The 13,500-nt window shown below is 28.5% G+C and overlaps 5 protein-coding genes across 10 annotated transcripts; 3 read left to right on the top strand and 2 right to left on the bottom strand.

Annotated features, from left to right (window-relative positions):
* The first annotated feature begins 40 nt into the window (after positions 1-40).
* Positions 41-7,265, top strand: LOC113790368 (uncharacterized). Of its 6 annotated transcripts, none has more exons than XM_075823041.1 (7): positions 41-151; positions 3,587-3,831; positions 3,921-4,096; positions 4,200-5,688; positions 5,756-6,267; positions 6,335-6,528; positions 6,592-7,265. In XM_075823041.1, exons 2-7 carry the CDS (start codon positions 3,762-3,764, stop codon positions 6,827-6,829), a joined length of 2,679 nt encoding a protein of 892 aa, XP_075679156.1. In that variant the 5' UTR covers positions 41-151; positions 3,587-3,761; the 3' UTR covers positions 6,830-7,265. The 6 variants fall into 6 exon arrangements, with proteins under 6 accessions (XP_075679156.1, XP_075679143.1, XP_075679132.1 ...); XM_075823028.1 differs by lacking the exon at positions 41-151 and adding an exon at positions 1,497-1,641; XM_075823017.1 differs by lacking the exon at positions 41-151 and adding an exon at positions 2,015-2,909.
* Positions 7,266-7,356: 91 nt separating this feature from the next.
* pic (DNA damage-binding protein pic) lies at positions 7,357-11,551 on the top strand. The gene is made up of 5 exons (XM_027340126.2): positions 7,357-7,536; positions 7,618-10,504; positions 10,580-10,755; positions 10,831-11,057; positions 11,141-11,551. The coding sequence occupies exons 1-5, from the start codon at positions 7,476-7,478 to the stop codon at positions 11,219-11,221; spliced, it is 3,432 nt and encodes a 1,143-aa protein (XP_027195927.2). The 5' UTR covers positions 7,357-7,475; the 3' UTR covers positions 11,222-11,551.
* LOC113790458 (ribosomal RNA processing protein 1 homolog) lies at positions 11,078-12,396 on the bottom strand. Its single transcript, XM_027340130.2, has one exon. It carries the CDS (start codon positions 12,264-12,266, stop codon positions 11,232-11,234), a length of 1,035 nt encoding a protein of 344 aa, XP_027195931.2. The 5' UTR covers positions 12,267-12,396; the 3' UTR covers positions 11,078-11,231.
* A 30-nt stretch (positions 12,397-12,426) lies between these two features.
* On the top strand, positions 12,427-12,782 carry LOC113790461 (uncharacterized). Its single transcript, XM_027340132.2, has one exon. It carries the CDS (start codon positions 12,500-12,502, stop codon positions 12,761-12,763), a length of 264 nt encoding a protein of 87 aa, XP_027195933.2. The 5' UTR covers positions 12,427-12,499; the 3' UTR covers positions 12,764-12,782.
* On the bottom strand, positions 12,749-13,410 carry Fdx1 (Adrenodoxin-like protein 1, mitochondrial Ferredoxin 1). The gene is made up of 2 exons (XM_027340131.2): positions 12,985-13,410; positions 12,749-12,915 (listed from the first exon to the last, which is right to left on the bottom strand). Exons 1-2 carry the CDS (start codon positions 13,403-13,405, stop codon positions 12,812-12,814), a joined length of 525 nt encoding a protein of 174 aa, XP_027195932.2. The 5' UTR covers positions 13,406-13,410; the 3' UTR covers positions 12,749-12,811.
* Positions 13,411-13,500: the final 90 nt, after the last annotated feature.

Genomic DNA, 13,500 nt, shown 5'->3' with positions numbered 1-13,500 from the left:
ACGAAAAATGGCTGTATTTTTTTTCTGTCTGTCTCTGCTGCTGCTGTATCTTTTTTTTTTTGTCTCTGTCATTGAATGTTGTTAGGAGAATGATGATGATGACAAAACAAACCAACCAGTCAAACCAACTTGTCGAATCAATCAACAGAAGGTAAGGTTGTATGGAAGGAAAACATGAAACGAATGATTGATTCTTTTGCAAACTTTCAATTCAAATCAATCGATCAAAATTTTGTTGTTTTGATGTCGATTCTTTCATTCTGAAAAAAAAATTCAGAATATTTTACAGCGGTAGCGGTAGCGGCAAAAACCAGAAAAATCGATAAAACATTGCGACAATTTTTCACCACCGCCACCACCACCAAATTGATTTTCCTTGTCCCCCTTTTTCTCTGCCTCTCTATATATCAAAAAAAAAAAAAAAAAAAAAAAAATTAAAAGTTTTTTAATGAGGATAATATGTATTGTATGTGGTGTATGTTTATATCCTTAACAATCTTATCTTTAAGAAAAAAAAAAGATTAAGTAAATGAGTAAATCTCTCTCTCTCTCTTTTTGTTTTTTTCTCTTGCGTACCATTCCTCCATCCAATACATCCATCCATCCAATACATCTAACGCCAAACCAACCAAATGATGGATATCCATTCAAACAAACATATCATATCATATTGCCGTGTATCGCGTTTACATTTTTTTTTTTCGTATTTTCGTGTTGTTGTTTTTTTCTCTCTCACAAATTTGATTTTTTGTTTTGTTTTGATCATTTCAAATCAACATCGATAAATTGTTGTTGTTGTTGTTGTTTGTTGTTGTTGTCGTCGTGTTGTTGTTGATGATGAAAAACAACCAAAACACATACACATAATATTCGAATGTTTTCTTCTTCGGTTTTACCATTGCAGAATATTTTGCAACAACAAAAAAAATGAAGAATTTTTTCAAACAACAAAGTAATGAATATATGGTGAATGAACGCCAGACAACAACAAACAAATTAGCAGCTAATAAGCAACATTTCATGACGGCAAACCAAATGATTTAATTTAAAAAATGTGAAATTTTTTTTTTGGTGATAACGATGGTGAATAAAATGGACAAATAATCACGAATTTCATTGGAATTTTGTTGGTTGGTTTGGTTGATTGTGTTTTCGCTTAAACTTTTTTATCTTTGCTGTTTGACATCATCATCATCATCATTCCGCGTTTGACTAAATGGATTAAAGTTTTAATAAAAACATTGACGTTCGAAATTGAAATTTTCAAATTGACGTTGTTCAAATTCAAAGTGAAATGAAGTGAAATGTGATTTTTTTTTTAATTTGTAAAGTTTGTTTTTTGAATGAAATTTCGTCGTTGTAAAATGTTCTAGTCAAAAAACGAAAAGAATTTTCAAAATTTTCAAAAAAAAAAAAAAATATCAACTCAACAAAGGAAACATTCGAAATCACTCAATCAACCCAGCAATTTGAATCACATTGTTGTTAAAATAGTTTGTTTTTGTATGTTTGTGTGTGTGGGTTGTTTATCAATCGTTCGATCGTTTGTTTGTTTGTTTTGTTTTGTTATTTTTTTGTTACATAATCATCAACAACAAACAAATTCTCAAATGAAAAAGAATGTAAATTTTTCAAAATTAAGTATGTGTTTTTTTTATATTTTGGATGAGATTTTTACATTACAATTTGAACAGGAAAAAATTCCGAATGAAAATTCTGTGTTGATTGATTGGTTTTAGTCAAAAATACTATGCACTGAAAGCTATATGATTGATAAATTTTGTTGATCAAAAATCAAAAATCAACCGACCAGCTGATGATCAATTGTAAAACAAACAAACATCTATATATATTGTGTTATATAGAACAAGAGAATCTTCCTTTTAATCTTCTCTCGCTATATAAAGTCCATTTAAATTTCATTCATTCATTCAATTTTCTATTTCCACGTGTTTATACATTGAAATACAAATATATGTTTCGACTATATTAACTTAATTGACTTTTAGTTTAACCAATACAAGAGATAATCAAGGAGACAAAAAAAACACTGTTACTGAAAACAGGAAAAACAAATATATTTTACGCGCATACAAACAAACAAGCAGAAAATAACACTTGCCCACTAACGCTGTTGAATATATTTTTGTCGTCGTCGTTTTTTTTTTGGGTTTTGTTTTTCCTCTTCAATATCCGAATATTGAAATGAAATGAATGGATGGTGTGTGTGTGCTGGGAGAATAGAGATGGATGGATGGATGGATAGATAGTGATGGCGAAAAAAAAATGACGACAACAAATATATTCAACAGAGAGAAGCGGCAACGACTAAGCGCATGTGAATTTTATATCCAGAAAATTTTGTAGCCAAAACTTTCCAACTCCAAACAAAATATCTTTTTGGAGAGGAAAAAGTGCAAGAGAGAGAGAGAGAGAGAGAGAGAGAGATATGGAAAGATGATGGTTGTGCAACCAAAAAAAAAAAAAAAATTATATATTTTTTTCTCTCTCTGTGTGTTTGTGTCCATCAAATGGCAAATATGACAATTTGATTATGAAAACAACAACAACAATCTGAAACACCGACTATAGAAAAATAAAATGTTGTTGTTTTTCCTTCAACAATTTTCATTAAAAATCATCATTTTTTAATGAAAATTTTATGCAATATTTATTTTTTATGTTTGTTTGATGGTGGTGGTGGTGGTGGTGGCCAATTCATTTCAGAATTTTGGAGTGAATTCAGTTGATGAATTTCTTTTGAAAATGATTTTTCACACCTTTTCTGGTTGGTTAATTATTTGACTGTGAAAAACGACAGCGACAACAACATCATTAAGTCTATTTTTGGTGACAAAAATTTTTGCCACCGAAAAAAAGTTTCTGCTTATTTTTCTCCATCTAAAATGGTTGGTATAATTTTTTTTATATTTCGGTTAATCCACCCTGGTGGATGGTTAGGTGTTAATCCTGTGTTTGTAACAACATGTGTTGTTTGCGTTTGGGGTCATAGTAATTTTGCACAAAAATGAACATTAAATCAATCAATAAATCAATCAATAAAAAATAGCTAATCATATTTTGATGATTAACGAGTATCACCACCATCGTCAAAGAGAGAAAAAAAAATTTTGTTTTGTTTTGTTTAACACTAAATGACGACAGGGTTTTTTTCTTCGTTCGTTTTCTTCATTAGTTTAATAAAATCCTTGAAAGGTATTCCAAAATAAAATATATTGATGAAAACATGAATAATTAAATGAAAAAAAAATTATAAACAAACAAACGAAAAAAACAAAACAGGTTTTTGAATTTATCTCTCTCTTCTTCTCTTTAATCATAATTTTCTTTAATCATTCATTAGCTATATGGGTTAATTTTGTTGTTTTTGATTGCAACAAATTAAACGAAGAAGAAGAAGAAAAACGATACAATATTTTATTCAACGTGTTCAAAAATGTACTTAAATTTTCTTTCTCTTCTTTCTTTCTTTTTCATTGAAAAAAAACAACTTTAATTTGCATCATCATTTTCCGTTCAAATCGAATCATTGATTGATTGGATTGGATTGAAAACGCAACAATAGATCGTTAACGAAGGGAGGGTTGCTGTTTTTGATATGGATAATATCCTCTCATTCCAATCATCATCATTATCAACATCAACAACAAAAGAAAAAAAGTACAGAAATCAACTGTGAATAATATTCGTATCAATTGAATCGAATTCATCAATCAATCAAACAAACAAACAAACAAACAATGATGGACGATGATCATTTGAAATATAAACCAAACAAATTATGTGGAATTTGTGGTGATAAAGCATTGGGTAGGTTTTCTTTTTTCAAAAAATCTTATTTCATTGTTTGAAAAGATGATTAATTTGGTTTTGGTTTTTTCAACCCACCGTATCACCAGGCTATAATTTTAATGCAATTACATGTGAAGCATGTAAAGCATTTTTTCGTCGAAATGCTCTACGTACAAAAGATTTTAAATGTCCATTTGATGGTAATTGTAAAATTGATCTGGTCACAAGAAGATTTTGTCAAAAATGTCGATTAAAAAAATGTTTCGATATTGGAATGAAAAAAGTAAATTTACCAAAAAAAAAGTTTTTTTCTTGTTTGAATTTTTTTTTTTAAAACCGGAAATTTTTCTTTTGTTTCAATTCTACCCACCCACATAATTAATTAGGAATGGATACTATCCGAAGAAGAAAAAAGAGTTAAACGAGATAAAATTATTGAAAATCGTCGAAAAAAAGAATCAACCACTTCTGGTCATCATAACCATCACCATCATAACCATCATCATAATCATCATCGTTTGATGATGATGAATGGAAATACTACCACTAGTAATGATGATGATGGTGATGATGATGATATAATAATGTCATCAATAACTAGTCAAAATAGTAATCATTCTGATGATAATAATTCATCATCAAATCATTCATTTATTGTTACTAATAATAATTCTATGAATAATAATAAAACTTTAATGAATATACCAATGGGTAATGGTAATGTTGTTGTTACTCATAATAATCATCAAAATGCTCGGGCAATCAATCTAGATTTTCAGGAAAATAGTCATCACCATCATCATCATCGAAATAATCAAAAGGAAAATTTTTTCAATTCTTTTTATCGATTCGATCATCATCATCAACAACAACAACAATATAAATGTCAACAAAATCTTTATTTATCTGGTAGATTTTTTCCACAATTTTCTTCAAGAATTTCGGAAAATAATAATAATAATAATGATTTATACTCAACAACAAAATTTTCAAATAACATTAAACCATCATCATCATCATCATCATCATTGAATCATCAATCTTATCAACCTAATAATCATTATACTCATCATTCTCTACCTCCTCAATATCATCATCAATATCAACATCATTATCAACAGCCACCGCAACCACCTCAATCACAACCTTTGCCACAAACTCAATTTCATTCTTCTTCTTCTTCATTATCGTATGGTAAATCAATGATCAATCCTACAACATCAAGAATGTCTCCAACAACAATCACCAACAACAACAACAGACCATTATCGTTGACAATGAAAACTAATTCATTTCAAGGATCATCAACATCATCATCATCATCGCCATCATCATCACCATCATCATCATCTGCTTTATTGTGTAAAAACAACAACAACAATAATAGCAGTAATAATAATCATCATAGAAACATTGACCCTGATCGTCTTAATATTAAAATCGAATATAATAATGATGGTGACCATCATTTGATACAAACGAATCATATTACTACACACCAATCGATTGATGTTCATCATCAACGTCCATCAACAATTTTTTCATTGAAAACTGAACCCGATGATTATATCAATACTATTAGCCCTCCAACTACCGCGACGACGACCACCACGACCACCACCAGCAGCGTAAAGCATATACCATCATCATCAATCATAAATGTTAACAATGAAAATATTAAAAGAAGATGTCATTCGGATTGTTCAACTTTAAATTCAATTTCAATTGTTGATAGATCATCATTATTTATAAATCATTCATCGGATGAAAGTGAAAGTGCCAATATTGTTTTCAATGTTAATCATAAGGATGATTCGAAAGAAATTTCTCATCAATCGAAAATTATCTTAAAAACAGAAAACATAAACAAAAATGGTAAATTCTTTTATTTGAATTTTGAATTTTAAATGATCCATTTTTGTTTTCTTTGAAAAAAATATAGATACATCTTCATCATCATCATCACCAATCAATGATAAAACTTCTTCAGCGACGGTAAATGTTTCATTCACATTGCCCAATGAAGAGAAATTTAACCTAAATAATTATGATAATCTAATGAAAAATGATAATGGACAATCATCTAATAATGGTAATACAATAAGCATTTTTCAAACAAATGTAAATGAAATGGCACCAGAATCAATATCAGATCAATATAATTATATTGAAAATTATCGTTTAGAAGAATTAAATGATGCTTGTAATCAATTAAATCATTGGTATTATAATGGTTCAATATTATATGAAATGCGTCATTTAAAAGAAATATTTAATGTTGCTGAACATGTATTTCAACATTTTATATCGATGGCCAAAATGATTACAGCATTTGCTGATTTATGTGAAACTGATCAAATATCATTGCTCAAATATTCAGTTACAGAAATATTAATACTTCGTTCGGTATCTTGTTTTATGCCCAACAAGGATGCATGGATTTTTAATCTCGATGTATGTTTTATATATTGATAAAAAAGTATTTTTTACATTGAAATAATATTGAATTTCATTTTTTTAGAACAATGAAAAAGGTACAATGTTACAATTTAATACTTGTAAAACACAGATACCAGAATTTAGCGATGATATTAGGCATTTTATATTGGCTGTGCCGGAAAAATGTCGACAAGATCGTAATCTATTTGATTTGGCAACAATGGTTATATTATTCAATCCAAATTGTTTAGATCTTAAACATAAAGATGTTGTTAAGTAAGTTTAGTTATTAATTTACAGATTTTTTACTAATTTTCCATTGTCATTTTACATCCATAGATTGGAACATATTACATATTGTCATTTGCTTTGCAAATATATTCACAAAAATTATTCATCAACAACAACATTGACGATGGAAAAATCGAATGAAAAACATTCTATTATACAATTTAATACAATGTTAAATTTAATCGATCAATTACATAAGATTAATCAAAAAATCAATAATAATATTTTACCATTCCATACTATTATAAATGAAGAATATGATAAAAAACATTTGACTCAGGCATAATTCAATTCGATTCATCCATATTAAAAATACAATACCGCCGCGGTCCTTTTTTCAAAGCAAAATTGTCATTTTATTTTTGTTTACCCATGAAAAATCTCAAATCCCATTTATATTTTCTAATATATTTTTTTTTCTTTTGTTTTGTTTTTGTTTTTGTTGTTATCATTATTTTGTTATTTTGTTATTTACAAAAACAACAACGATTATAATATTTATCATTTTCATTGTGACCAACACACTCACACAATTCTTACTCATTTATTTTTCATTTATTTTTTTGTTGTCCACCAAGTGATTCCTTTTTTTTCTCAAAAACAAAAATTATTATTAATATTATTATCTCTCTCTCTCTGGATTTATTGTTATTGTTGATTTGAAAATTTTATTTCTCAAAAAAAATGAATAAATTCTTGCAATGTTTCTTGATCCTTGAAAATTTTTTTCAAAATTCGCTCTCATTTTGTTTGAACGAAGCGAACGTCCTATCTGAATTGGACAAACTCACCGAAGTTAACACTTGAAGAAAAACATGCGGCTTAATTCTTGTTGTTTGTTGATTAAATGATGATGATGATATGAATTGAAATTTTTTTGAATTTTTTTTTTGTTTGGAAATCTAAAAAACAAAACCCGAGAAAAAAAAACAATGACACATAATTACGTTGTCACTGCTCAAAAATCTACAGCAGTTTTTAATGCCATTTCAGGTAATCTATTGGGCTGTCAATTTTTGTTTGTTTTTTTTAAAGTTTGACGTGTAATCACAATCCAATCTCTCTTTCTTTTAGGAAATTTTACATCACCAACCGATTTGAATTTAATTCTAGATAAATTATGTCGAATCGAAGTTCATCTGGTAACAGCCGAAGGATTACGTTCGTTAAAAGAAATTCCTATTAATGGTAGAATATCTGTTATAAAATCTTTTCGTATGCCGAATGAAGATAAAGATCTTTTGTTTATTATGACACTTAAAAATAATTTAATGATTTTGGAATTAAGTCGTGATTCAAAACATGGTGATTTTGAAGTGAATACACGAGCACATGGCATTATTACAGAAAAATCTGATCGACCATCCGAAAATGGTACCATTTGTGATCTAAATGCCAAAGCCAGGATTATTGCCTTACGTATTTACGATGGTATATTGAATGTATTGAAATTAGATTTTAAAAATCGGAACATCAAATCTTACAATATTCGTGTGGAAGAAAATACACTAATAGATTTTGTATTTCTTCATGGCTATGATAAACCAGTACTTTGTTTTATTTATCAAGAAGATCGTAGTCGTCATCTAAAAACATATGAAATAACCGAAGATCGTGAACTTCGTCGTGGTCCATGGTTACAGGAAAATATTGAATCCGATTCATCAATGTTGATTCCAGTATGTGAACCATATGGTGGTGTAATTGTTGTTGGCCAAGAATCAATTACTCATATTATTGATCAAAATCAATATACTGCTATTGCACCACCCGAAATAGCAAGTTCAAATTTTTCATGTTATTGTAAAATTGATAATGATCGTTTTTTGCTTGGCGATTTAAGTGGACAATTATTTATATTGATTTTACATCCAAATGTTCAAATTGCTTCATCATCATCGGCACCAGTTTCACCATATGGTTTGAAATTAATTTCATTGGGTGAAACATCTGTTTCCAGTTGTCTTTCATATTTGGACAATAATTATGTATTTGTTGGTTCAAGATTTGGTGATTCACAACTGATCAAACTTAAACACGATGATAATGATACGAAAAAATATATTGAAATTATTGATACATATGTTAGTTTGGCACCGATTGTTGATATTTTGGTTGTTGATCTTGATAAACAAGGTCAAGATCAATTGATTACCTGTTCAGGTGCTTATAAAGAAGGATCATTACGTATAATTCGAAACGGTATTGGTATTAATGAATTGGCAACAATTGATTTGCCCGGAATCAAAGGCGTATGGCAATTAAAAGTTGATTCAATATTTGATAATGTTGTTGCAATGGCTTTTGTTGGCCAAACAAAATTATTAAAATTAAAAAATGAAGAAGTTGAAGAAACATTTATACATGGTTTTGATTGTTCACAAGAAACAATGTATACCGGTAACATTCGTATTAATCATATTGAAATGATTGTACAAATAACGGCAAATTGTATTCGATTAATATCGATCAATGATAATCGAATTACAAGTAAATGGATTCCATCAAATAATATAACATTAGTTTCAGTAAATGATAAACAAATTTTATGCAGTTCAAGAAATAAATTATTATATTTGGAAGTTATTGAAACAGAAATCCAATTAATAAATGAAATTGAAATGGAATTTGAAGCATCTTGTTTAGATTTAAGTTCGTTAACGGAAAAACAAAGTAAACTTTGTGCTGTTGGTTTATGGAAAGATATATCGGTTCGTATAATGAGCATACCGGATTTTAAACTTTTACATACAGAAAAACTTGGTGGTGAAATTATTGCACGTTCAACATTGATGGCACATTTTGATCATACTAGCTATCTATTCACTGCAATTGGTGATGGATCATTACTTTCTTATATTCTGGATACTGAGAATGGTACATTATCGGAAAAGAAAAAAGTTGTTTTAGGAACACATCCAACATTTTTAAAAATGTTCAAAACAAATTCATCAAATAATATATTTGCCTGTTCCGATCGTCCGGCTGTTATTTATTCAAGTAATAATAAGCTAATTTTTTCGAATGTAAATTTAAAAGAAGTAAATAATATGTGTACATTAAATTCGGAAGGTTATCCGGATTCATTAATATTGACCAATGATAGTCAATTATTAATCGGTCAAATTGATCAAATTCAAAAGCTTCATATTCGAACAATACCGTTGAATGAAACACCAAGACGTATTGCTTATCAAGAATCATCACAAACATTCGGTGTTATATCGATGCGTTATGATGTACAATTGGAAGATGGTCAAATGGTTTCATCACGTATTAGTGCCAGTACATTGGCACAAAATATTACTCATTCACGATCATTACCAACAATGGTAAAACCGACACCGATTTCGAATCATTTTTTCCCAAATGAATTGGAAGTTTATCATCTGTTGATTATTGATCAAACAACATTCGAAGTTTTACATGCACATCAATTTATGGTCAATGAATATGCAACAAGTTTAGTTTCATGTAAACTAGGTAATGATCCTAATTATTATTATATTGTTGGTACAACATTTATGGTTTCGGATGAAATTGAACCAAAAGCTGGTCGTATTATTGTATTTCAATTGATTGATGGTAAACTACAACAGGTTGCCGAAAAAGAAATTAAAGGTGTACCGTTTTGGTTACATGAATTTCATGGTAAACTTTTAGCATCGATTAATACATCTATTCGATTGTTTGAATGGACATCAACACATGAACTACATATGGAATCATCGGTATTTTCATCCACATTAGCCATTCATACGAAAACCAAAGGAGATTTTGTTTTGCTTGGTGATTTGCTTCGATCATTTTCTTTATTTGCCTATAATCCACTTGGTGGAAATTTTACTCAATTAGCACATGATCTCGAATCAGCTTGGCTATCAGCAATGGAAATTATTGATGATGATACATTTATCGGTGCTGATACTAATTTCAATCTTTATTTGGCCCAAAAAGATATGTAAGTTTGGATTATAATGGTGGCTGTTGTTGATTAATTTCTAAATGTTTTTTTTTCTTTCAAATGTACATAAAGGAATGTGGCTGATGATCCGGATAGATCAAAATTTCTTCAACAATGTGGTTTCTTTCATTTAGGTGATCTTGTTAATGTTATGAAACATGGTTATCTTGTAATGAATTATCCACATGAAATGAATAATCCTATCGTTAATAAACCGATTCTTTTCGGTACTTATTCTGGTAGTATTGGTAAGCTTTTTAGTTCAAAAAGAAATTATCAATTTAAAAAAAAATTAATTATTAATCTTTTATCAATCTCCAAAGGTTTAATTGCACAAATACCAAAAGATTATTATGAATTTCTATTGAAATTACAAAAAAATCTAACATCCAAAATTAAATCTGTTGGAAAAATTGATTATGATTTTTGGCGTACATATACAAATGATAAGAAAACTGAACCGGCATTGAATTTTATTGATGGTGATCTTATTGAATCATTTTTGGATTTAAACAGTACCGAAATGGCTGAATGTGCTGAAGGAATAATGGTAATTTAAAAAAAAAAATCTAAAAATATGAAAATTTTAATCATTTTTTTTCTTCTTTAAATTTTACATTAAAAATATTATAGTATAATATAAATGGCCAGAACCGTAAAGCGAATGTAGATGATATTATTAAAATTGTTGAAGAATTATCTCGAATACATTGATGATTGTGATTTACATCAAAGGTAATGGAATTATCGAACGAACAAACGGAGTTTTGGTTATCATTTCATATCTGGCTCTTTTCGTTCTTCTACATAGTCCAATTACTTTACGTTTGGTTTTGTTTTTCGTTTTGCCATCCAATTCATCCAATTTTTGTTTGTAATCATCCAAAATTTTAACACGATAATGATGAACACTTGTACAGGAATATTCCGAAGAACCACCTAAATTCAAAATTGTTTCATATAATCTTTTCATTATTATTTTTCTTGTTACAAATGATTCATTTAATAAAATTTCGTTGGCTAAACGATTAAAAATATTTTCAACCATTGATTGTAATTGACGATGATCATTAATCATAGCTAACCATTTAACAAATGGTAAAATTAATTCATAATAAATATTTGGTCGATCAGTGTCGGTGATTTTTTCGACATCATCGATAATCAATTTTAATTCATCCAGATAAATATCACAAATATGAAGAAATAGACCAATGGATTTTGATGTAATCGAAACAATATAATCAATAACATCGCATTTAAGTTTCGAAAATGAATCGAATTCATTTTCATTGTCATCATCATCATTTCTTTTAACATTATTGGCAATATTTTTGCGATAATCATTCATAAAAATTTCATTTTCTAACAATTTTTCTCCATTACATATAGCACTGATCTGTTTTCGTAAACAATTCCGGAGCATGATACGAATTAAAAACATATATTTATCGATTCGAAAAGCATCGATACCATTCCATGATTCAGTCAATGCTTTAAATCCGGACATAAGAAATGATCCATTATCCGTTGATCCCATTTCAATAATCAATTCTTCACCACCTTTACGCATTTCTTCATACCAAACAATATAATAGAATCCTTTCCATAATTGCATCCATTCGATCATTGTTAAATCATTTGGACAATTTTGCATCATTTTTCGTAACAATGCCAAACGTTTTGAATGGGTTTGTGGTGCGGAAACTTTTTGAACAAAATTTACAACAAACAATGCGTTACTAGTTTTATTTTTCATTCTGAATGATCGATAATAACGATGATAATTAAGTCAATTTAAAATTTAAATTATTTGGAAAAAAAATGTTGTTTCAGGATAAACACCATGTGGAATCATTGAACATCAAAAACACATGTGATTTGAATACTACTTGACTGGTATGAACTTGGCATAAAAAATTTCGATATCGAATCTCGAAATAGCCAACGAAAAAACAAAACAAAAACAAAACAAAAACTTCAAAAAACAATATGGACAACTCTGAAACAGAAAATTTGGACCTGAAATATCGTAAAAATTTTCTATATTTTCTTGAAAAAAGTAAACAAAATAAATCCACATCGATTTGTTTCATACAGAATGCCAAAAATATGACCACCGATGTAAATATCGAAGCATATGAACCAAGTTTGAAACATTTGGCCGTAAGCAATCTACAAACACCGATCGGTTTACAAAAACAAGTCATTTTACGTAGTAATGATATTGAATGTATAAAATTTTCGAAACAATAAATTTTTTTTAATTATTAAACATTATATGTACAATTTTATAATTTAAATTCAATGATGACTGGGTTTTTTACCATCAACATAAAAATTTCTTGTTGCAGGCGGAAGAGTTACTTCTAAATCTTGTAATTCTGGTTTTAAAATAATTTGACAACCTACATTTAATAAAAAATTTGAAATTAATTTTCCAAATTGCATTATTTGTTTGTAATATTATTATTTACTTAATCTAGAATTTGATTTAAGAAATGGTGCCATATCAAGTAAATCTTCTTCTTCTTCACCCGCTTCATTTAATTTATCAAAATAATCATCATGAACATAAACATGACATGTACAACAGGCTAATGATGCTTCACAAGCACCTTCAATATCGATAGAATTTTTTTGAGCTAAATACATTACATTATCACCGACATTACCTTCAACGGTAATCCTTTCACCTTTATTCGTTATATAATGAACGCGTATTTTTTCGCCCGTATTTTCATTAGTATTATTATTATTTGAAGTTTCATTTCGTAAATTTAATGTTATTAATCTGTTTGAAAGTAATGTTGTTAATTTATTATTATTCAGATTAATCTGTTGTTGAAATAAACGTCCGGCAATTGAAGAAGAATTTGATAAAAATTTATAAAACATATCGGGGGTTTAAGAAAAAAAAACAGAAAAAATTTCTTGAACCACCACATGACAAACAATCGAAAAAACATATCGCGATAGTGGATTTTCATAAA

This window comes from Dermatophagoides pteronyssinus, unplaced genomic scaffold (assembly GCF_027571235.1).
Source record: "Dermatophagoides pteronyssinus isolate colony J.1.1.1.1 unplaced genomic scaffold, Derpt_VIB-CSIC_2022.12 sq0001, whole genome shotgun sequence".
Taxonomy (NCBI): domain Eukaryota; kingdom Metazoa; phylum Arthropoda; class Arachnida; order Sarcoptiformes; family Pyroglyphidae; genus Dermatophagoides; species Dermatophagoides pteronyssinus.
Note: the sequence above shows the minus strand (reverse complement) of the source record. Positions and strands in the feature narration are given on the sequence as shown.